The sequence below is a fragment of the Miscanthus floridulus genome, unplaced genomic scaffold (genome assembly GCF_019320115.1).
Source record: "Miscanthus floridulus cultivar M001 unplaced genomic scaffold, ASM1932011v1 os_1827, whole genome shotgun sequence".
Classification (NCBI taxonomy): Eukaryota; Viridiplantae; Streptophyta; class Magnoliopsida; order Poales; family Poaceae; genus Miscanthus; species Miscanthus floridulus.
Window position 1 is genome coordinate 3,436 of NW_027097938.1, and position 25,151 is coordinate 28,586.

Here is a 25,151-nt window from a genome sequence, read left to right on the forward strand (position 1 = left end):
GAGCCAGTGTCGGTGCAAGATAGGTGCACGGTTTGAGCCGAACATACCATAGGCTCAGAAATCATTTTGGACACACCCGATGGAACTCCTAGGTGACATGGGTCATGTGGAGTCTTGTTTTGGTCTGTTGGGAGCCAGTATCGGTGCAAGATAGGTGCACGGTTTGCGCCGAACATACCATAGGCTCAGAAATTATTTTGGACGCACCCGATGGTACTCCTAGGTGACGTGGGTCAAGTGGAATCTCGTTTCGATCTGTTGGGATCCAGTGTCGGTGCAAGATAGGTGCATGGTTGGCGCCGAACATACCATAGGCTCGGAAATCGTTTTGGATGCACCCGATGGTACTCCTAGGTGACGTGGGTCAAGTGGAATCTCGTTTTGGTCTGTTGGGAGCCAGTGTCGGTGCAAGATAGGTGCACGGTTTGCGCCGAACATACCATCGGCACGGAAATCATTTTGGACGCACCCGATGGTACTCCTAGGTGACGTGGGTCAAGTGGAATCTCGTTTCAGTCTGTTAGGAGCCAGTGTCGGTGCAAGATAGGTGCACGGTTGGCGCCGAACATACCATAGGCTCGGAAATCATTTTGGACACACCCGATGGTACTCCTAGGTGATGTGGGTCAAGTGGAAACTCGTTTCGGTCTGTTGGGAGCTCATGTCGGTGCAAGATAGGTGCACGGTTGGCGCCGAACATACCATAGGCTCAGAAATCATTTTGGACACACCCGATGGTACTCCTAGGTGACGTGGGTCAAGTGGAATCTCGTTTCGGTCTGTTGGGAGCCAGTGTCGGTGCAAGATAGGTGCACGGTTTGCGCCGAACATACCATAGGCTCAGAAATTATTTTGGACGCACCCGATGGTACTCCTAGGTGACGTGGGTCATGTGGAGTCTCGTTTTGGTCTGTTGGGAGCCAGTGTCGGTGCAACATAGGTGCGATGGAACTCCAAGGTGACGTGGGTAATGGGAATCTCTTTTTGGTTCATTTGGAGACAGTGTTGGTGTCGGTGCAAGATAGGTGCACGGTTTGCGCTGAGTGTACCATAGGCTCAGAAATCATTTTGGACGCACCCAATGGTACTCGTAGGTGATGAGGCTCAAGCAGAAGCTTGTTTCGGTCCGTTTGGAGGTGGTGCTAATCTTGACGCAAGATAGGTGCATGGTTTGCGCCAAACATTCCGTAGGATCGGAAATCATTTTGGATGCACCCGATGGTACTCCTAGGTGACGTGGGTCATGTGGAATCTCATTTCGGTCTGTTGGGAGCCAGTGTCGGTCCAAGATAGGTGCACGGTTTGCGCCAAACATACCATAGGTTCGGAAATCATTTTGGACGCACCCGATGGTACTCCTAGGTGACGTGGGTCAAGTGGAATCTCGTTTCGGTCTGTTGGGAGCCAGTGTCAGTGCAAGATAGGTGCACGGTTGGCGCCGAACATACCATAGGCTCGGAAATCATTTTGGACACACCCGATGGTACTCCTAGGTGACGTGGGTCAAGTGGAATCTCGTTTCGGTCTGTTAGGAGCCAGTGTCGGTGCAAGATAGGTGCACGGTTGGTGCCGAACATACCATTGGCTCGGAAATCATTTTGGACACACCGGATGGAACTCCTAGGTGACGTGGGTCATGTGGAATCTCGTTTCGGTCTGTTGGGAGCCGGTGTCGGTGCAAGATTGGTGCACGGTTGGCGCCGAACATACCATTTGCTTAGAAATCGTTTTTGGACACACCCGATGGAACTCCTAGGTGACGTGGGTCATGTGGGGTCTTGTTTCGGTCCGTTGGGAGCCAGTTTCAGTGCAAGATAGGTGCACAGTTTACGCCGAACATACCATAGGCTCAGAAATCATTTTGGACAAACCCGATGGTACTCCTAGGTGACGTGGGTCAAGTGGAATCTCGTTTCGGTCTATTGGGAGCCAATGTCGGTGCAAGATAGGTGCACGGTTTGCGCCGAACATACCATAGGCTCGAAAATCATTTTGGACACACCCGATGGTACTCCTAGGTGACGTGGGTCAATTGGAATCTCATTTCGATCTGTTGGGAGCCAGTGTCGGTGCAAGATAGGTGCACGGTTGGCGCTGAACATTCCATAGGCTCGGAAATCATTTTGGACGCACCCGATGGTACTCCTAGGTGACGTGGGTCAAGTGGAATCTCATTTCGGTCTGTTGCGAGCCAGTGTCGGTGCAAGATAGGTGCACGGTTGGCGCCGAACATACCATAGGCTCGGAAATCGTTTTGGACGCACCCGATGGTACTCCTAGGTGACGTGGGTCAAGTGGAATCTCGTTTCGGTCTGTTGGGAGCCAGTGTCGGTGCAAGATAGGTGCACGGTTTGCGCCGAACATACCATAGGCTCGGAAATCATTTTGGACGCACCCGATGGTACTCCTAGGTGACGTGGGTCAAGTGGAATCTCATTTCGGTCTGTTAGGAGCCAGTGTCGGTGCAAGATAGGTGCACGGTTTGCGCCAAACATACCATAGTCCCGGAAATCATTTTGGACGCACCCGATGGTACTCCTAGGTGACGTGGGTCAAGTGGAATCTCGTTTCGGTCTGTTGGGAGCCAGTGTCAGTGCAAGATAGGTGCACGGTTGGTGCCGAACATACCATAGGCTCGGAAATCATTTTGGACACACCTGATGGTACTCCTAGGTGACGTGGGTCAAGTGGAATCTGGTTTCGGTCTGTTTGGAGCCAGTGTCGGTGCAAGATAGGTGCACGGTTGGCGCCGAACATACCATTGGCTCAGAAATCATTTTGGACACACCCGATGGAACTCCTAGGTGATGTGGGTCATGTGGAATCTCGTTTCGGTCTGTTGGGAGCCAGTGTCGGTGCAAGATAGGTTCACGGTTTGCGCCGAACATACCATAGGCTCAGAAATTATTTTGGACACACCCGATGGTACTCCTAGGTGACATGGGTCAAGTGGAATCTCGTTTCGGTGTGTTGGGAGCCAGTGTCGGTGCAAGATAGGTGCACGGTTTGTGCCGAACATACCATAGGCTCGGAAATCATTTTGGACGCACCTGATGGTACTCCTAGGTGACGTGGGTCAAGTGGAATCTCGTTTCGGTCTGTTAGGAGCCAGTGTCGGTGCAAGATAGGTGCACGGTTGGCGCCGAACATACCATCGGCTCAGAAATCATTTTGGACACACCTGATGGTACTCCTAGGTGACGTGGGTCAAGTGGAATCTCGTTTCGGTCTGTTGGGAGCCAGTGTCAGTGCAAGATAGGTGCACGGTTGGTGCCGAACATACCATAGGCTCGGAAATCATTTTGGACACACCCGATGGTACTCCTAGGTGACGTGGGTCAAGTGGAATCTCGTTTCGGTCTGTTGGGAGCCAGTGTCGGTGCAAGATAGGTGCACGGTTGGCGCCGAACATACCATAGGCTCAGAAATCGTTTTGGACGCACCCAATGGTACTCCTAGGTGACGTGGGTCAAGTGGAATCTCGTTTCGGTCTGTTGGGAGCCAGTGTCGGTGCAAGATAGGTGCACGGTTTGAGCCGAACATACCATAGGCTCAGAAATCATTTTGGACACACCCGATGGAACTCCTAGGTGACATGGGTCATGTGGAGTCTTGTTTTGGTCTGTTGGGAGCCAGTATCGGTGCAAGATAGGTGCACGGTTTGCGCCGAACATACCATAGGCTCAGAAATTATTTTGGACGCACCCGATGGTACTCCTAGGTGACGTGGGTCAAGTGGAATCTCGTTTCGATCTGTTGGGATCCAGTGTCGGTGCAAGATAGGTGCATGGTTGGCGCCGAACATACCATAGGCTCGGAAATCGTTTTGGATGCACCCGATGGTACTCCTAGGTGACGTGGGTCAAGTGGAATCTCGTTTTGGTCTGTTGGGAGCCAGTGTCGGTGCAAGATAGGTGCACGGTTTGCGCCGAACATACCATCGGCACGGAAATCATTTTGGACGCACCCGATGGTACTCCTAGGTGACGTGGGTCAAGTGGAATCTCGTTTCAGTCTGTTAGGAGCCAGTGTCGGTGCAAGATAGGTGCACGGTTGGCGCCGAACATACCATAGGCTCGGAAATCATTTTGGACACACCCGATGGTACTCCTAGGTGATGTGGGTCAAGTGGAAACTCGTTTCGGTCTGTTGGGAGCTCATGTCGGTGCAAGATAGGTGCACGGTTGGCGCCGAACATACCATAGGCTCAGAAATCATTTTGGACACACCCGATGGTACTCCTAGGTGACGTGGGTCAAGTGGAATCTCGTTTCGGTCTGTTGGGAGCCAGTGTCGGTGCAAGATAGGTGCACGGTTTGCGCCGAACATACCATAGGCTCAGAAATTATTTTGGACGCACCCGATGGTACTCCTAGGTGACGTGGGTCATGTGGAGTCTCGTTTTGGTCTGTTGGGAGCCAGTGTCGGTGCAACATAGGTGCGATGGAACTCCAAGGTGACGTGGGTAATGGGAATCTCTTTTTGGTTCATTTGGAGACAGTGTTGGTGTCGGTGCAAGATAGGTGCACGGTTTGCGCTGAGTGTACCATAGGCTCAGAAATCATTTTGGACGCACCCAATGGTACTCGTAGGTGATGAGGCTCAAGCAGAAGCTTGTTTCGGTCCGTTTGGAGGTGGTGCTAATCTTGACGCAAGATAGGTGCATGGTTTGCGCCAAACATTCCGTAGGATCGGAAATCATTTTGGATGCACCCGATGGTACTCCTAGGTGACGTGGGTCATGTGGAATCTCATTTCGGTCTGTTGGGAGCCAGTGTCGGTCCAAGATAGGTGCACGGTTTGCGCCAAACATACCATAGGTTCGGAAATCATTTTGGACGCACCCGATGGTACTCCTAGGTGACGTGGGTCAAGTGGAATCTCGTTTCGGTCTGTTGGGAGCCAGTGTCAGTGCAAGATAGGTGCACGGTTGGCGCCGAACATACCATAGGCTCGGAAATCATTTTGGACACACCCGATGGTACTCCTAGGTGACGTGGGTCAAGTGGAATCTCGTTTCGGTCTGTTAGGAGCCAGTGTCGGTGCAAGATAGGTGCACGGTTGGTGCCGAACATACCATTGGCTCGGAAATCATTTTGGACACACCGGATGGAACTCCTAGGTGACGTGGGTCATGTGGAATCTCGTTTCGGTCTGTTGGGAGCCGGTGTCGGTGCAAGATTGGTGCACGGTTGGCGCCGAACATACCATTTGCTTAGAAATCGTTTTGGACACACCCGATGGAACTCCTAGGTGACGTGGGTCATGTGGGGTCTTGTTTCGGTCCGTTGGGAGCCAGTTTCAGTGCAAGATAGGTGCACAGTTTACGCCGAACATACCATAGGCTCAGAAATCATTTTGGACGAACCCGATGGTACTCCTAGGTGACGTGGGTCAAGTGGAATCTCGTTTCGGTCTATTGGGAGCCAATGTCGGTGCAAGATAGGTGCACGGTTTGCGCCGAACATACCATAGGCTCGAAAATCATTTTGGACACACCCGATGGTACTCCTAGGTGACGTGGGTCAATTGGAATCTCATTTCGATCTGTTGGGAGCCAGTGTCGGTGCAAGATAGGTGCACGGTTGGCGCTGAACATTCCATAGGCTCGGAAATCATTTTGGACGCACCCGATGGTACTCCTAGGTGACGTGGGTCAAGTGGAATCTCATTTCGGTCTGTTGCGAGCCAGTGTCGGTGCAAGATAGGTGCACGGTTGGCGCCGAACATACCATAGGCTCGGAAATCGTTTGGACGCACCCGATGGTACTCCTAGGTGACGTGGGTCAAGTGGAATCTCGTTTCGGTCTGTTGGGAGCCAGTGTCGGTGCAAGATAGGTGCACGATTTGCGCCGAACATACCATAGGCTCGGAAATCATTTTGGACGCACCCGATGGTACTCCTAGGTGACGTGGGTCAAGTGGAATCTCATTTCGGTCTGTTAGGAGCCAGTGTCGGTGCAAGATAGGTGCACGGTTTGCGCCAAACATACCATAGTCCCGGAAATCATTTTGGACGCACCCGATGGTACTCCTAGGTGACGTGGGTCAAGTGGAATCTCGTTTCGGTCTGTTGGGAGCCAGTGTCAGTGCAAGATAGGTGCACGGTTGGTGCCGAACATACCATAGGCTCGGAAATCATTTTGGACACACCTGATGGTACTCCTAGGTGACGTGGGTCAAGTGGAATCTGGTTTCGGTCTGTTTGGAGCCAGTGTCGGTGCAAGATAGGTGCACGGTTGGCGCCGAACATACCATTGGCTCAGAAATCATTTTGGACACACCCGATGGAACTCCTAGGTGATGTGGGTCATGTGGAATCTCGTTTCGGTCTGTTGGGAGCCAGTGTCGGTGCAAGATAGGTTCACGGTTTGCGCCGAACATACCATTGGCTCAGAAATTATTTTGGACGCACCCGATGGTACTCCTAGGTGACATGGGTCAAGTGGAATCTCGTTTCGGTGTGTTGGGAGCCAGTGTCGGTGCAAGATAGGTGCACGGTTTGTGCCGAACATACCATAGGCTCGGAAATCATTTTGGACGCACCTGATGGTACTCCTAGGTGACGTGGGTCAAGTGGAATCTCGTTTCGGTCTGTTAGGAGCCAGTGTCGGTGCAAGATAGGTGCACGGTTGGCGCCGAACATACCATCGGCTCAGAAATCATTTTGGACACACCTGATGGTACTCCTAGGTGACGTGGGTCAAGTGGAATCTCGTTTCGGTCTGTTGGGAGCCAGTGTCAGTGCAAGATAGGTGCACGGTTGGTGCCGAACATACCATAGGCTCGGAAATCATTTTGGACACACCCGATGGTACTCCTAGGTGACGTGGGTCAAGTGGAATCTCGTTTCGGTCTGTTGGGAGCCAGTGTCGGTGCAAGATAGGTGCACGGTTGGCGCCGAACATACCATAGGCTCAGAAATCGTTTTGGACGCACCCGATGGTACTCCTAGGTGACGTGGGTCAAGTGGAATGTCGTTTTGGTCTGTTGGGAGCCAGTGTCGGTGCAAGATAGGTGCACGGTTTGCGCCGAACATACCATAGGCTCAGAAATTATTTTGGACGCACCCGATGGTACTCCTAGGTGACGTGGGTCATGTGGAGTCTCATTTTGGTCTGTTGGGAGCCAGTGTCGGTGCAAGATAGGTGCGATGGAACTCCAAGGTGACGTGGGTAATGTGGAATCTCTTTTCGGTTCATTTGGAGACAGTGTTGGTGTCGGTGCAAGATAGGTGCATGGTGTGCGCCGAGTGTACCATAGGCTCAGAAATCATTTTGGACGCACCCAATGGTACTCGTAGGTGATGAGGCTCAAGCGGAAGCTTGTTTTGGTCCGTTTGGAGGTGGTGCTAATCTTGACGCAAGATAGGTGCATCGTTTGCGCCAAACATTCCATAGGATCGGAAATCGTTTTGGATGCACCCGATGGTACTCCTAGGTGACGTGGGTCATGTGGAATCTCGTTTCTTTCTGTTGGGAGCCAGTGTCGGTGCAAGATAGGTGCACGGTTTGCGCCAAACATGCCATAGCCTCGGAAATCATTTTGGACGCACCCGATGGTACTCCTAGGTGACGTGGGTCAAGTGGAATCTCGTTTCGGTCTGTTGGGAGCCAGTGTCAGTGCAAGATAGGTGCACGGTTGGCGCTGAACATACCATAGGCTCGGAAATCATTTTGGACACACCCGATGGTACTCCTAGGTGACGTGGGTCAAGTGGAATCTCGTTTCGGTCTGTTAGGAGCCAGTGTCGGTGCAAGATAGGTGCACGGTTGGTGCCGAACATACCATTGGCTCGAAAATCATTTTGGACACACCCGATGGAACTCCTAGGTGACGTGGGTCATGTGGAATCTCGTTTCGGTCTGTTGGGAGCCGGTGTCGGTGCAAGATTGGTGCACGGTTGGCGCCAAACATACCATTTGCTTAGAAATCGTTTTGGACACACCCGATGGAACTCCTAGGTGACGTGGGTCATGTGGGGTCTTGTTTCGGTCCGTTGGGAGCCAGTTTCAGTGCAAGATAGGTGCACAGTTTACGCCGAACATACCATAGGCTCAGAAATCATTTTGGACGAACCCGATGGCACTCCTAGGTGACGTGGGTCAAGTGGAATCTCGTTTCGGTCTATTGGGAGCCAATGTCGGTTCAAGATAGGTGCACGGTTTGCGCCGAACATACCATAGGCTCGAAAATCATTTTGGACACACCCGATGGTACTCCTAGGTGACCTGGGTCAAGTGGAATCTCGTTTCGGTCTGTTAGGAGCCAGTGTCGGTGCAAGATAGGTGCACGGTTGGTACCGAACATACCATAGGCTCGGAAATCATTTTGGACACACCTGATGGTACTCCTAGGTGACGTGGGTCAAGTGGAATCTGGTTTCGGTCTGTTTGGAGCCAGTGTCGGTGCAAGATAGGTGCACGGTTGGCGCCGAACATACCATTGGCTCAGAAATCATTTTGGACACACCCGATGGAACTCCTAGGTGACGTGGGTCAAGTGGAATCTCGTTTCGGTCTATTGCGAGCCAGTGTTGGTGCAAGATAGGTGCACGGTTGGCGCCGAACATACCATAGGCTCGGAAATCGTTTTGGACGCACCCGATGGTACTCCTTGGTGACATGGGTCAAGTGGAATCTCGTTTCGGTCTGTTGGGAGCCAGTGTCGGTGCAAGATAGGTGCACGGTTTGTGCCGAACATACCATAGGCTCGGAAATCATTTTGGACGCACCTGATGGTACTCCTAGGTGACGTGGGTCAAGTGGAATCTCGTTTCGGTCTGTTAGGAGCCAGTGTCGGTGCAAGATAGGTGCACGGTTGGTGCCGAACATACCATCGGCTCAGAAATCATTTTGGACACACCTGATGGTACTCCTAGGTGACCTGGGTCAAGTGGAACCTTGTTTCAGTTTGTTGGGAGCCTGTGTCGGTGCAAGATAGGTGCACGGCTGGCGCCGAACATACCATTGGCTCTGAAATCATTTTGGACACACCTGATGGAACTCCTAGATGACGTGGGTCATGTGGAGTCTTGTTTCGGTCCGTTCGGAGCCAGTTTCGGTGCAAGATAGGTGCACGGTTTGCGCCGAACATACCATAGGCTCAGAAATCATTTTGGACGCACCCGATGGTACTCCTAGGTGACGTGGGTCAAGTGGAATCTCGTTTCGGTCTATTGCGAGCCAGTGTCGGTGGAAGATAGGTGCACGGTTGGCGCCGAACATACCATAGGCTCGGAAATCGTTTTGGACGCACCCGATGGTACTCCTAGGTGACGTGGGTCAAGTGGAATCTCGTTTCGGTCTGTTGGGGGCCAGTGTCGGTGCAAGATAGGTGCACGGTTGGCGCCGAACATACCATAGGCTCAGAAATCGTTTTGGACGCACCCAATGGTACTCCTAGGTGACGTGGGTCAAGTGGAATCTCGTTTCGGTCTGTTGGGAGCCAGTGTCGGTGCAAGATAGGTGCACGGTTTGAGCCGAACATACCATAGGCTCAGAAATCGTTTTGGACACACCCGATGGAACTCCTAGGTGACATGGGTCATGTGGAGTCTTGTTTTGGTCTGTTGGGAGCCAGTATCGGTGCAAGATAGGTGCACGGTTTGCGCAGAACATACCATAGGCTCAGAAATTATTTTGGACGCACCCGATGGTACTCCTAGGTGACGTGGGTCAAGTGGAATCTCGTTTCGGTCTGTTGGGAGCCAGTGTCGGTGCAATATAGGTGCATGGTTGGCGCCGAACATACCATAGGCTCGGAAATCGTTTTGGATGCACCCGATGGTACTCCTAGGTGACGTGGGTCAAGTGGAATCTCGTTTTGGTCTGTTGGGAGCCAGTGTCGGTGCAAGATAGGTGCACGGTTTGCGCCGAACATACCATCGGCACGGAAATCATTTTGGACGCACCCGATGGTACTCCTAGGTGACGTGGGTCAAGTGGAATCTCGTTTCAGTCTGTTAGGAGCCAGTGTCGGTGCAAGATAGGTGCACGGTTGGCGCCGAACATACCATAGGCTCGGAAATCATTTTGGACACACCCGATGGTACTCCTAGGTGATGTGGGTCAAGTGGAAACTCGTTTCGGTCTGTTGGGAGCCCATGTCGGTGCAAGATAGGTGCACGGTTGGCGCCGAACATACCATAGGCTCAGAAATCATTTTGGACGCACCCGATGGTACTCCTAGGTGACGTGGGTCAAGTGGAATCTCGTTTCGGTCTGTTGGGAGCCAGTGTCGGTGCAAGATAGGTGCACGGTTTGCGCCGAACATACCATAGGCTCAGAAATTATTTTGGACGCACCCGATGGTACTCCTAGGTGACGTGGGTCATGTGGAGTCTCGTTTTGGTCTGTTGGGAGCCAGTGTCGGTGCAACATAGGTGCGATGGAACTCCAAGGTGACGTGGGTAATGGGAATCTCTTTTCGGTTCATTTGGAGACAGTGTTGGTGTCGGTGCAAGATAGCTGCACGGTTTGCGCTGAGTGTACCATAGGCTCAGAAATCATTTTGGACGCACCCAATGGTACTCGTAGGTGATGAGGCTCAAGCAGAAGCTTGTTTTGGTCCGTTTGGAGGTGGTGCTAATCTTGACGCAAGATAGGTGCATGGTTTGCGCCAAACATTCCGTAGGATCGGAAATCATTTTGGATGCACCCGATGGTACTCCTAGGTGACGTGGGTCATGTGGAATCTCGTTTCGGTCTGTTGGGAGCCAGTGTCGGTCCAAGATAGGTGCACGGTTTGCGCCAAACATACCATAGGTTCGGAAATCATTTTGGACGCACCCGATGGTACTCCTAGGTGACGTGGGTCAAGTGGAATCTCGTTTCGGTCTGTTGGGAGCCAGTGTCAGTGCAAGATAGGTGCATGGTTGGCGCCGAACATACCATAGGCTCGGAAATCATTTTGGACACACCCGATGGTACTCCTAGGTGACGTGGGTCAAGTGGAATCTCGTTTCTATCTGTTGGGAGCCAGTGTCGGTGCAAGATAGGTGCACGGTTTGAGCTGAACATACCATTGGCTCAGAAATCATTTTGGACACACCTGATGGAACTCCTAGATGACATGGGTCATGTGGAGTCTTGTTTCGGTCCGTTGGGAGCCAGTTTCGGTGCAAGATAGGTGCACGGTTTGCGCCGAACATACCATAGGCTCAGAAATCATTTTGGACGCACCCGATGGTACTCCTAGGTGACGTGGGTCAAGTGGAATCTCGTTTCGGTCTGTTGCGAGCCAGTGTCGGTGCAAGATAGGTGCACGGTTGGCGCCGAACATACCATAGGCTCGGAAATCGTTTTGGACGCACCCGATGGTACTCCTAGGTGACGTGGGTCAAGTGGAATCTCGTTTCGGTCTGTTGGGAGCCAGTGTCGGTGCAAGATAGGTGCACGGTTGGCGCCGAACATACCATAGGCTCAGAAATCGTTTTGGACGCACCCAATGGTACTCCTAGGTGACGTGGGTCAAGTGGAATCTCGTTTCGGTCTGTTGGGAGCCAGTGTCGGTGCAAGATAGGTGCACGGTTTGAGCCGAACATACCATAGGCTCAGAAATCGTTTTGGACACACCCGATGGAACTCTTAGGTGACATGGGTCATGTGGAGTCTTGTTTTGGTCTGTTGGGAGCCAGTATCGGTGCAAGATAGGTGCACGGTTTGCGCCGAACATACCATAGGCTCAGAAATTATTTTGGACGCACCCGATGGTACTCCTAGGTGATGTGGGTCAAGTGGAATCTCGTTTCGGTCTGTTGGGATCCAGTGTCGGTGCAAGATAGGTGCATGGTTGGCGCCGAACATACCATAGGCTCGGAAATCGTTTTGGATGCACCCGATGGTACTCCTAGGTGACGTGGGTCAAGTGGAATCTCGTTTTGGTCTGTTGGGAGCCAGTGTCGGTGCAAGATAGGTGCACGGTTTGCGCCGAACATACCATCGGCACGGAAATCATTTTGGACGCACCCGATGGTACTCCTAGGTGACGTGGGTCAAGTGGAATCTCGTTTCAGTCTGTTAGGAGCCAGTGTCGGTGCAAGATAGGTGCACGGTTGGCGCCGAACATACCATAGGCTCGGAAATCATTTTGGACACACCCGATGGTACTCCTAGGTGATGTGGGTCAAGTGGAAACTCGTTTCGGTCTGTTGGGAGCCCATGTCGGGGCAAGATAGGTGCACGGTTGGCGCCGAACATACCATAGGCTCAGAAATCATTTTGGACGCACCCGATGGTACTCCTAGGTGACGTGGGTCAAGTGGAATCTCGTTTCGGTCTGTTGGGAGCCAGTGTCGGTGCAAGATAGGTGCACAGTTTGCGCCGAACATACCATAGGCTCAGAAATTATTTTGGACACACCCGATGGTACTCCTAGGTGACGTGGGTCATGTGGAGTCTCGTTTTGGTCTGTTGGGAGCCAGTGTCGGTGCAACATAGGTGCGATGGAACTCCAAGGTGACGTGGGTAATGGGAATCTCTTTTTGGTTCATTTGGAGACAGTGTTGGTGTCGGTGCAAGATAGGTGCACGGTTTGCGCTGAGTGTACCATAGGCTCAGAAATCATTTTGGACGCACCCAATGGTACTCGTAGGTGATGAGGCTCAAGCAGAAGCTTGTTTCGGTCCGTTTGGAGGTGGTGCTAATCTTGACGCAAGATAGGTGCATGGTTTGCGCCAAACATTCCGTAGGATCGGAAATCATTTTGGATGCACCCGATGGTACTCCTAGGTGACGTGGGTCATGTGGAATCTCGTTTCGGTCTGTTGGGAGCCAGTGTCGGTCCAAGATAGGTGCACGGTTTGCGCCAAACATACCATAGGTTCGGAAATCATTTTGGACGCACCCGATGGTACTCCTAGGTGACGTGGGTCAAGTGGAATCTCGTTTCGGTCTGTTGGGAGCCAGTGTTAGTGCAAGATAGGTGCATGGTTGGCGCCGAACATACCATAGGCTCAGAAATCATTTTGGACACACCCGATGGTACTCCTAGGTGACGTGGGTCAAGTGGAATCTCGTTTCGGTCTGTTGGGAGCCAGTGTCGGTGCAAGATAGGTGCACGGTTTGAGCTGAACATACCATTGGCTCAGAAATCATTTTGGACACACCTGATGGAACTCCTAGATGACGTGGGTCATGTGGAGTCTTGTTTCGGTCCGTTGGGAGCCAGTTTCGGTGCAAGATAGGTGCACGGTTTGCGCCGAACATACCATAGGCTCAGAAATCATTTTGGACGCACCCGATGGTACTCCTAGGTGACGTGGGTCAAGTGGAATCTCGTTTCGGTCTGTTGCGAGCCAGTGTCGGTGCAAGATAGGTGCACGGTTGGCGCCGAACAGACCATAGGCTCGGAAATCGTTTTGGACGCACCCGATGGTACTCCTAGGTGACGTGGGTCAAGTGGAATCTCGTTTCGGTCTGTTGGGAGCCAGTGTCGGTGCAAGATAGGTGCACGGTTGGCGCCGAACATACCATAGGCTCAGAAATCATTTTGGACGCACCCAATGGTACTCCTAGGTGACGTGGGTCAAGTGGAATCTCGTTTCGGTCTGTTGGGAGCCAGTGTCGGTGCAAGATAGGTGCACGGTTTGAGCCAAACATACCATAGGCTCAGAAATCGTTTTGGACACACCCGATGGAACTCCTAGGTGACATGGGTCATGTGGAGTCTTGTTTTGGTCTGTTGGGAGCCAGTATCGGTGCAAGATAGGTGCACGGTTTGCGCCGAACATACCATAGGCTCAGAAATTATTTTGGACGCACCCGATGGTACTCCTAGGTGACGTGGGTCATGTGGAGTCTCATTTTGGTCTGTTGGGAGCCAGTGTCGGTGCAAGATAGGTGCGATGGAACTCCAAGGTGACGTGGGTAATGTGGAATCTCTTTTCGGTTCATTTGGAGACAGTGTTGGTGTCGGTGCAAGATAGGTGCATGGTGTGCGCCGAGTGTACCATAGGCTCAGAAATCATTTTGGACGCACCCAATGGTACTCGTAGGTGATGAGGCTCAAGCGGAAGCTTGTTTTGGTCCGTTTGGAGGTGGTGCTAATCTTGACGCAAGATAGGTGCATCGTTTGCGCCAAACATTCCGTAGGATCGGAAATCGTTTTGGATGCACCCGATGGTACTCCTAGGTGACGTGGGTCATGTGGAATCTCGTTTCTTTCTGTTGGGAGCCAGTGTCGGTGCAAGATAGGTGCACGGTTTGCGCCAAACATGCCATAGCCTCGGAAATCATTTTGGACGCACCCGATGGTACTCCTAGGTGACGTGGGTCAAGTGGAATCTCGTTTCGGTCTGTTGGGAGCCAGTGTCAGTGCAAGATAGGTGCACGGTTGGCGCCGAACATACCATAGGCTCAGAAATCATTTTGGACACACCCGATGGTACTCCTAGGTGACGTGGGTCAAGTGGAATCTCATTTCGGTCTGTTAGGAGCCAGTGTCGGTGCAAGATAGGTGCACGGTTGGTGCCGAACATACCATTGGCTCGGAAATCATTTTGGACACACCCGATGGAACTCCTAGGTGACGTGGGTCATGTGGAATCTCGTTTCGGTCTGTTGGGAGCCGGTGTCGGTGCAAGATTGGTGCACGGTTGGCGCCGAACATACCATTTGCTTAGAAATCGTTTTGGACACACCCGATGGAACTCCTAGGTGACGTGGGTCATGTGGGGTCTTGTTTCGGTCCGTTGGGAGCCAGTTTCAGTGCAAGATAGGTGCACAGTTTACGCCGAACATACCATAGGCTCAGAAATCATTTTGGACGAACCCGATGGCACTCCTAGGTGACGTGGGTCAAGTGGAATCTCGTTTCGGTCTATTGGGAGCCAATGTCGGTGCAAGATAGGTGCACGGTTTGCGCCGAACATACCATAGGCTCGAAAATCATTTTGGACACACCCGATGGTACTCCTAGGTGACCTGGGTCAAGTGGAATCTCGTTTCGGTCTGTTAGGAGCCAGTGTCGGTGCAAGATAGGTGCACGGTTGGTACCGAACATACCATAGGCTCGGAAATCATTTTGGACACACCTGATGGTACTCCTAGGTGACGTGGGTCAAGTGGAATCTGGTTTCGGTCTGTTTGGAGCCAGTGTCGGTGCAAGATAGGTGCACGGTTGGCGCCGAACATACCATTGGCTCAGAAATCATTTTGGACACACCCGATGGAACTCCTAGGTGACGTGGGTCAAGTGGAATCTCGTTTCGGTCTATTGCGAGCCAGTGTTGGTGCAAGATAGGTGCACGGTTGGCGCCGAACATACCATAGGCTCGGAAATCGTTTTGGACGCACCCGATGGTACTCCTTGGTGACATGGGTCAAGTGGAATCTCGTTTCGGTCTGTTGGGAGCCAGTGTCGGTGCAAGATAGGTGCACGGTTTGTGCCGAACATACCATAGGCTCGGAAATCATTTTGGACGCACCTGATGGTACTCCTAGGTGACGTGGGTCAAGTGGAATCTCGTTTCGGTCTGTTAGGAGCCAGTGTCGGTGCAAGATAGGTGCACGGTTGGTGCCGAACATACCATTGGCTCAGAAATCATTTTGGACACACCTGATGGTACTCCTAGGTGACCTGGGTCAAGTGGAACCTTGTTTCAGTTTGTTGGGAGCCTGTGTCGGTGCAAGATAGGTGCACGGCTGGCGCCGAACATACCATTGGCTCAGATATCATTTTGGACACACCTGATGGAACTCCTAGATGACGTGGGTCATGTGGAGTCTTGTTTCGGTCCGTTCGGAGCCAGTTTCGGTGCAAGATAGGTGCACGGTTTGCGCCGAACATACCATAGGCTCAGAAATCATTTTGGACGCACCCGATGGTACTCCTAGGTGATGAGGACATCCCTTCCATTGATACAACCACACCTGCTGCACAACAAGGTCCGATGACAAGAGCTCGAGCACAACAACTTAATTATCAGGTAAAGTCGTTCCTCGCTGTTCATACAAACTCGTCTCAGAATTGGATGCTACTAAATCATGGTGATGATTGTCTTATTCTTAGGAATGTTGGTCAAGACCCCATTGCCTCATGTTTAGACCCCATGATGAGGATGGAGCAGCCGAACAAGTGGGAATCATCATTAATGGGGCGCTCAGCTCATCTCGAGACAGCAGGAAACACTCCATCAAAAGTACCATAACTCCTTGATACGAGATCCAATGAAGCTGGTTTTTGACTTGTTGGAAAGAGCGCGTCGTCCTCTTTCACATGGGTCCAACCCCACTATCAGAATCTACCGAATCTGTGCGCAGCAAGCCAAAGGACGCACAGACCTACAGCCCATTGAGGGACGCCTAGATTAGGGTTTCCCACTCCCCCTTGTGCTCTCCTCCTTATAAATAGAGCCAGCAGCCATCAGAATGAGGTTGGGTTTTGTTTAGATGCAAGATAGCTGCTGCTTCTTCCTTGTAAACGCGTGTGTCGACTAGACCACCCGATTTGCTTGTTTCAAGACCCCAACTTGTGATTCAGATTCGGCCTTTGGCTTAAATCCGTGAGTTATTTGCTTGTTCATCTTGTTCTTGCTTGTTCTCGGTTGCTTGTAGGTTCATGGTGTTCTTGGCACGGCAAGAACATCACAATCGGAGCCGGTGTACCTGTTGCTAAGGCGCAGCAACCTTGTGGTCGTTGTAGTCGGACAGCCAACGTCGAATCCACCCCAAATCGAGTTTATCCACACTCACCAAAAGATCAGGAACAACCCCTTGTCCCATCATGTGGTAATCAGAGCAAGGTTCTTTGGTGAGTGATTTACCGTTCATTACTTTACCTATAGTCCAGAAATATAAAAATAGGATAGAACTGAAATTCCAAACACAAGTTTGAGCCTTGCTGATCTGCTTAGTTCTTTGCTTGTTGAGTTTGTGGTTTACATCGTGGTGTCAAGTGCTGGTTCTTAGGTTCTAATCCTTTAGAGTTTCGAGTTCTTGTCACGTTTCAGTCACCACACAATCCGTTGTTGCCTTTCCCCCCACTTCAGCCGCTGCAATCTCCACCAATACCACCACAACCAGCAGCAAAAGCACCGCTGTTTTCTCGACCTTTTCGCTGAAACCCTCACCACCATCACCTTCAGCCGTGCCTACACAAACACTACCTTATGCACCTGTCGTTTTGGTGCAAATCTGAGTACACTCAGTTCTGAAAATAAGAGAGTTCAAATTGCATATTTGTACTACTTGTTGCAATCCTTATCCCTAGTAAAAGAAAGTCTATGCTACTTGCTGCATTCTTGTTATAATCATATTGCAAAAGTTCAGTTTGTGCTACTTGTCGAAAAGAAAAGAAAAGAAAAGAAAAGAAAAGAAAAGAAAAGAAAAGAAAAAGAAAATAGAAAAGAAAAAGAAAGGAAAAGGAGGAAAGAAAGAAAGAAAGAAAAAAAAGAAGGGTTAAGTTGATGCTATTTACTCTCATCATTTCCATTGTTTGCTACTGTCCGGTGACAACATTTGTGTCTAGGCTCGCGTCTCTAGCACGGGTTAGCCTAGGACCAGCACGGTACTATCTTTGAACACTTATTCAACTTGCATTGACTAACGTGGTTCCAGCTGTACCTTGATTTTTTTTAAGCCACCTACAGCTCCACAAATTATCTACAACGTCACAGGGTTCTACTTGCTACTACTTGTGTTGTTCTTGTCGTCGCCAACACCATCTGCATAGCAAGGTAAGGACTTGTAAGAACTCGGTTGCACATGCTGAGAGAATGAAAATTGTTGCCACCTAATTCAGTTAGTTGGTAGGACATATTTTCTTGTGTTTCCCTTGCTACATACTAACCATGGCAGGAGAAGGTGAAAGGACCCCTCCACAATCACCTCGATCAAAAGCCTTGCTGCAACACTTTGAACGCAAAGTGAGGCTCCATGCTGAACACCTTGATGAGGATGTTCGTGTCACCAATGAGCGCCTTGGTCAATTGGAGACGGCTCAGATTGAGACCAACACCAAGTTGGCTTCCTTGGAAGGCACTCTTGGTTCTGTTAATACATCTCTTGTAGGTGTCTTGGAGCGATTGGAGAGGATGGAACAGAATCGCTGTGATGGTTTCGAACGACGCAATCACAACAACAACAACACCATGGGCAGTGCTGCTGGTCATGATGAAGAAGAATATGCAGCGGACACTGAGCTTGATGAGGAGCTGAATGGTCATCGACGCATCGAACAACATCGCCGCCGCCATGAGACAGGTCCTTGCCGACCACGGCAAGAGGTACGTGCCGATGACTCATTTGGCAAGATTAAATTCACCATACCTGCTTTTGATGGGAGGTATAATCCTGATATGTACCTTAGTTGGGAATTAGCTGTTGATCAGAAATTTACTTGCCATGATTTCCCTGAGGACAAACGTGTTAGGGCTGCAACTAGTGAGTTTACTGACTTTGCCTCTGTTTGGTGGTCTGAATACCATCGTAAGAACCCAAATAACACACCAACTTGGGATGCTTTGAAACGGGTCATGCGGGCCAGATTTGTTCCTTCTTATTATTCCCGTGATCTTTTACATAAGTTGCAACAATTGAGGCAAGGATCCAAATCTGTAGAAGAATACTATCAAGAGCTACAAATGGGTATGCTTCGTTGCAGGCTAGAGGAAAATGAGGATGGTGCCATAGCTAGATTTATGGGTGGGCTGAACCGGGAGATTCAGGATATTCTAGCTTATAAGGAATATAATTCTGTCAATCGTTTATTTCACCTTGCTTGTAAAGCTGAACGAGAAGTGCAGGGACGACGAGCTAGCATGAGGGCTAACATTCCTGCAGGTCGTGCTAGCCCGTGGACACCCTCCAATGCTGCTGCACCGTCAACGCGTGCACCCCCACAATCTTCCTCGACCATCAAGCCACGCTCCTCTACAACAAATTCTGTACCATGCCCAAGTGAACCAACTAGAGGAGCAACGGCTACATCTGCCAAGAGTTCATCCTCGGTGGTATCCACGGGGAGAACAAGGGATATTCAGTGCCTACGCTGCAAAGGATATGGCCACGTACGCAAGGACTGCCCAAGCACACGTGTGATGGTTGTGCGAGCTGATGGTGGGTATTCCTCTGCTAGTGATTTTGATGAAGAAACATATGCTTTGCTTGCTGCTAACAATGTAGCGGAAGGAGATGATTTCCAACAAGACGAAGAGCACATTGGGGCTGAAGCTGCTGAGCACTATGAGAGCCTCGTGGTGCAGCGGGTGCTAAGTGCCCAAATGGAGAGGGCTGAGCAAAATCAGCGCCACACTTTGTTTCAAACCAAGTGTGTGATCAAGGAACGCTCTTGCCGTGTGATCATAGATGGAGGAAGCTGCAACAACTTGGCAAGTGCTGAAATGGTGAAGAAGCTTTTGTTGAGCACAAAACCACACCCGCAGCCTTACTACATTCAGTGGCTTAACAGCAGCGGCAAGGTGAAGGTAACACGATTGGTAAGGGTAGAGTTTGCCATTGGTTCTTATCATGATTCCATTGACTGCGATGTTGTGCCTATGCAAGCATGCTCTATGTTGTTAGGTAGACCATGGCAGTTTGATAAAGATTCCTTGCACTTTGGTAAAACAAATCAATACTCTTTTGTGCATAATGACAAGAAGATTGTGTTGCACCCCATGTCCCCTGAGGCTATTCTAAGAGATGAACTTGCTAGAGCTAGCAAACTTAAGAATCAGGCTGTTGCTAGTGAAAATCAGATTGTCGCTAATGAACTTGAGAAACATAAGAAGAAGTCTAGCAAATCTGTTCATCATAATAAAAATGAGATCAAGCTGAAAGGCTCTTGTTACTTTGCCACCAAATCTGATTTGGATGAGATTGATGCTAGTACTACTGTTTGCTATGCTTTGGTTTGCAAAGAAACTTTATTTTCACTCGAAGATACATCTATTTCTTTGCCTCCTGCTGTCACTAATCTTTTGCAGGAGTATGCCGATGTTTTTCCAAAGGAGGTACCACCGGGGCTGCCACCAATTCGAGGGATTGAACACCAGATTGACCTCACCCCTGGGGCTTCCTTGCCTAATCGTGCGCCGTATAGGACCAACCCGGATGAGACAAAAGAGATTCAGAGACAAGTACAAGAATTGCTCAACAAAGGTTATGTGCGTGAGTCTCTTAGCCCTTGTGCCGTTCCCGTGCTTTTAGTTCCTAAGAAGGATGGATCATGGCGCATGTGTGTTGATTGTAGAGCGATAAACAACATCACAATCAGATATCGTCATCCTATTCCAAGGTTAGATGATATGCTTGATGAATTGAGTGGCTCAATTGTGTTCTCTAAAATTGATTTGCGTAGTGGTTACCACCAGATTCGTATGAAGCTAGGAGATGAATGGAAAACAGCGTTTAAAACTAAGTTTGGTTTATATGAATGGCTTGTCATGCCCTTTGGATTGACTAATGCACCCAGCACTTTCATGAGATTAATGAATGAGGTTTTACGCTCTTTTATTGGCAGATTCGTGGTGGTATACTTTGATGACATCTTGATATATAGTAGATCATTAGAGGAACATCTTGATCATTTGCGTGCCGTTTTCAATGCTCTACGGGATGCACACTTGTTTGGCAATCTTGAGAAGTGCACCTTTTGCACAGATCGAGTTTCTTTTCTTGGATATGTTGTGACACCGCAGGGAATCGAAGTTGATCAAGCCAAGGTTGAGGCCATACACAGCTGGCCTGTTCCCTGCACGGTCACACAAGTGCGGAGTTTTCTAGGACTTGCTAGTTTCTACCGTCGATTTGTGAAGGACTTCAGCACCATTGCAGCCCCGCTGCATGAACTCACCAAGAAGGGTGCAACCTTCACTTGGGCTGCAACCCAACAGGATGCTTTCAACACGCTCAAAGATAAGTTAACTCATGCACCTTTACTCCAACTTCCTGATTTCAACAAAACCTTTGAGCTTGAATGTGATGCTAGTGGAATTGGGTTGGGTGGTGTGCTGTTACAAGAGGGGAAACCTGTGGCGTATTTCAGTGAAAAGTTGAGTGGCCCTAGTTTGAACTATTCTACTTATGATAAGGAATTGCTTGCTCTAGTTCGGACTTTGGAAACATGGCAGCATTATTTGTGGCCCAAAGAGTTTGTCATACATTCTGATCATGAATCTTTGAAACACATCCGTAGTCAAGCAAAACTGAACCGTAGACATGCCAAGTGGGTTGAATTCATCGAGTCCTTTCCTTATGTCATCAAACACAAAAAGGGGAAGGAAAATATAATTGCTGATGCTTTGTCTAGACGTTACACCATGCTTTCACAACTTGACTTTAAAATCTTTGGTTTGGAAACTATTAAGGAACAATATGCACATGACAATGATTTCAAAGATGTATTGCTGAATTGCCAAGAGGGGAAAACATGGAACAGATTCATCCTTACCGACGGGTTTGTCTTTAGAGCTAACAAGCTATGCATTCCAGCTAGCTCTGTGCGTTTGTTATTGTTGCAGGAAGCGCATGGAGGAGGACTCATGGGACATTTTGGTGTGAAAAAGACAGAGGACATCCTTGCTGGTCATTTCTTTTGGCCCAAGATGAGGAGAGACGTGGAGAGGTTCGTTGCTCGCTGCACAACATGCCAGAAAGCTAAGTCACACCTTAATCCTCATGGTTTATACATGCCTCTTCCTGTTCCAAGTGCACCATGGGAAGATATTTCAATGGACTTTGTTTTAGGACTGCCTAGAACAAAGAAGGGGAGGGATAGTGTGTTTGTTGTTGTGGACAGATTTTCTAAAATGGCACATTTCATACCATGTCATAAGAGCGATGATGCTACACATGTTGCTGATTTGTTCTTTCGTGAGATTGTTCGATTGCACGGTGTGCCTAACACCATTGTTTCTGATCGGGATGCAAAATTTCTTAGTCATTTTTGGAGAACTTTGTGGGCTAAGCTAGGGACTAAGCTTTTATTTTCCACTACTTGTCATCCCCAAACTGATGGACAAACTGAGGTTGTCAATAGAACATTATCTACTTTGCTTAGGGCTGTTTTGAAAAAGAACATAAAAATGTGGGAAGAGTGCTTGCCTCATGTTGAGTTTGCTTATAATCGTTCACAGCATTCTACCACTAAGAAAAGCCCTTTTGAGATTGTTTATGGGTTTGTGCCACGTGCTCCTATTGATTTGTTACCTCTTCCGACCTCGGAGCGAGTGAACTTTGATGCTAAACAACGTGCTGAACTGATCTTAAAATTGCATGAAACCACTAAAGAGAAAATAGAGTGCATGAACGCAAAGTATAAACTAGCTGGTAGCAAAGGGAAGAAACATGTCATTTTTGAACCTGGTGATCTAGTTTGGCTCCATTTGAGAAAAGATAGGTTCCCTGATTTGCGAAAGTCTAAGTTGCTGCCTAGAGCCGATGGTCCTTTTAAAGTGTTAGAAAGGATTAATGATAATGCGTACAAACTTGAGCTACCTGCAGCTTTTGGGGTTAGCCCCACTTTTAACATTGCAGATTTGAAACCATATTTGGGAGAAGAGGATGAACTAGAGTCGAGGACGACTCAAATGCAAGAAGGGGAGGATGATGAGGACATCCCTTCCATTGATACAACCACACCTGCTGCACAACAAGGTCCGATGACAAGAGCTCGAGCACAACAACTTAATTATCAGGTAAAGTCGTTCCTCGCTGTTCATACAAACTCGTCTCAGAATTGGATGCTACTAAATCATGGTGATGATTGTCTTATTCTTAGGAATGTTGGTCAAGACCCCATTGCCTCATGTTTAGACCCCATGATGAGGATGGAGCAGCCGAACAAGTGGGAATCATCATTAATGGGGCGCTCAGCTCATCTCGAGACAGCAGGAAACACTCCATCAAAAGTACCATAACTCCTTGATACGAGATCCAATGAAGCTGGTTTTTGACTTGTTGGAAAGAGCGCGTCGTCCTCTTTCACATGGGTCCAACCCCACTATCAGAATCTACAGAATCTGTGCGCAGCAAGCCAAAGGACGCACAGACCTACAGCCCATTGAGGGACGCCTAGATTAGGGTTTCCCACTCCCCCTTGTGCTCTCCTCCTTATAAATAGAGCCAGCAGCCATCAGAATGAGGTTGGGTTTTGTTTAGATGCAAGATAGCTGCTGCTTCTTCCTTGTAAACGCGTGTGTCGACTAGACCACCCGATTTGCTTGTTTCAAGACCCCAACTTGTGATTCAGATTCGGCCTTTGGCTTAAATCCGTGAGTTATTTGCTTGTTCATCTTGTTCTTGCTTGTTCTCGGTTGCTTGCAGGTTCATGGTGTTCTTGGCACGGCAAGAACATCACAATCGGAGCCGGTGTACCTGTTGCTAAGGCGCAGCAACCTTGTGGTCGTTGTAGTCGGACAGCCAACGTCGAATCCACCCCAAATCGAGTTTATCCACACTCACCAAAAGATCAGGAACAACCCCTTGTCCCATCACTAGGTGACGTGGGTCAAGTGGAATCTCGTTTCGGTCTATTGCGAGCCAGTGTCGGTGGAAGATAGGTGCACGGTTGGCGCCGAACATACCATAGGCTCGGAAATCGTTTTGGACGCACCCGATGGTACTCCTAGGTGACGTGGGTCAAGTGGAATCTCGTTTCGGTCTGTTGGGGGCCAGTGTCGGTGCAAGATAGGTGCACGGTTGGCGCCGAACATACCATAGGCTCAGAAATCGTTTTGGACGCACCCAATGGTACTCCTAGGTGACGTGGGTCAAGTGGAATCTCGTTTCGGTCTGTTGGGAGCCAGTGTCGGTGCAAGATAGGTGCACGGTTTGAGCCGAACATACCATAGGCTCAGAAATCGTTTTGGACACACCCGATGGAACTCCTAGGTGACATGGGTCATGTGGAGTCTTGTTTTGGTCTGTTGGGAGCCAGTATCGGTGCAAGATAGGTGCACGGTTTGCGCCGAACATACCATAGGCTCAGAAATTATTTTGGACGCACCCGATGGTACTCCTAGGTGACGTGGGTACATGTGGAGTCTCATTTTGGTCTGTTGGGAGCCAGTGTCGGTGCAAGATAGGTGCGATGGAACTCCAAGGTGACGTGGGTAATGTGGAATCTCTTTTCGGTTCATTTGGAGACAGTGTTGGTGTCGGTGCAAGATAGGTGCATGGTGTGCGCCGAGTGTACCATAGGCTCAGAAATCATTTTGGACGCACCCAATGGTACTCGTAGGTGATGAGGCTCAAGCGGAAGCTTGTTTTGGTCCGTTTGGAGGTGGGTGCTAATCTTGACGCAAGATAGGTGCATCGTTTGCGCCAAACATTCCGTAGGATCGGAAATCGTTTTGGATGCACCCGATGGTACTCCTAGGTGACGTGGGTCATGTGGAATCTCGTTTCTTTCTGTTGGGAGCCAGTGTCGGTGCAAGATAGGTGCACGGTTTGCGCCAAACATGCCATAGCCTCGGAAATCATTTTGGACGCACCCGATGGTACTCCTAGGTGACGTGGGTCAAGTGGAATCTCGTTTCGGTCTGTTGGGAGCCAGTGTCAGTGCAAGATAGGTGCACGGTTGGCGCCGAACATACCATAGGCTCGGAAATCATTTTGGACACACCCCGATGGTACTCCTAGGTGACGTGGGTCAAGTGGAATCTCGTTTCGGTCTGTTAGGAGCCAGTGTCGGTGCAAGATAGGTGCACGGTTGGTGCCGAACATACCAATTGGCTGCTCGGAAATCATTTTGGACACACCCGATGGAACTCCTAGGTGACGGTGGTCATGTGGAATCTCGTTTCGGTCTGTTGGGAGCCGGTGTCGGTGCAAGATTGGTGCACGGTTGGCGCCGAACATACCATTTGCTTAGAAATCGTTTTGGACACACCCGATGGAACTCCTAGGTGACCGTGGGTCATGTGGGGTCTGGTTTCGGTCCGTTGGGAGCCAGTTTCAGTGCAAGATAGGTGCACAGTTTACGCCGAACATACCATAGGCTCAGAAATCATTTTGGGACGAACCCGATGGCACTCCTAGGTGACGTGGTCAAGTGGAATCTCGTTTCGGTCTATTGGGAGCCAATGTCGGTGCAAGATAGGTGCACGGTTGCGCCGAACATACCATAGGCTCGAAAATCATTTTGGACACACCCGATGGTACTCCCTAGGTGACCTGGGTCAATGGAATCTCGTTTCGGTCTGTTAG

At 49.9% G+C, this 25,151-nt stretch overlaps 1 protein-coding gene across 1 annotated transcript; it reads left to right on the plus strand.

Annotated features, from left to right (window-relative positions):
- Positions 1-17,810: 17,810 nt before the first annotated feature.
- On the plus strand, positions 17,811-20,305 carry LOC136534340 (uncharacterized; the record flags this gene model as incomplete). The annotated part of the gene is made up of 1 exon (XM_066526795.1): positions 17,811-20,305. A coding segment is annotated over one exon (2,495 nt), but the record flags the coding sequence as incomplete, so codon positions are not given.
- Between the last annotated feature and the right edge of the window lie 4,846 nt (positions 20,306-25,151).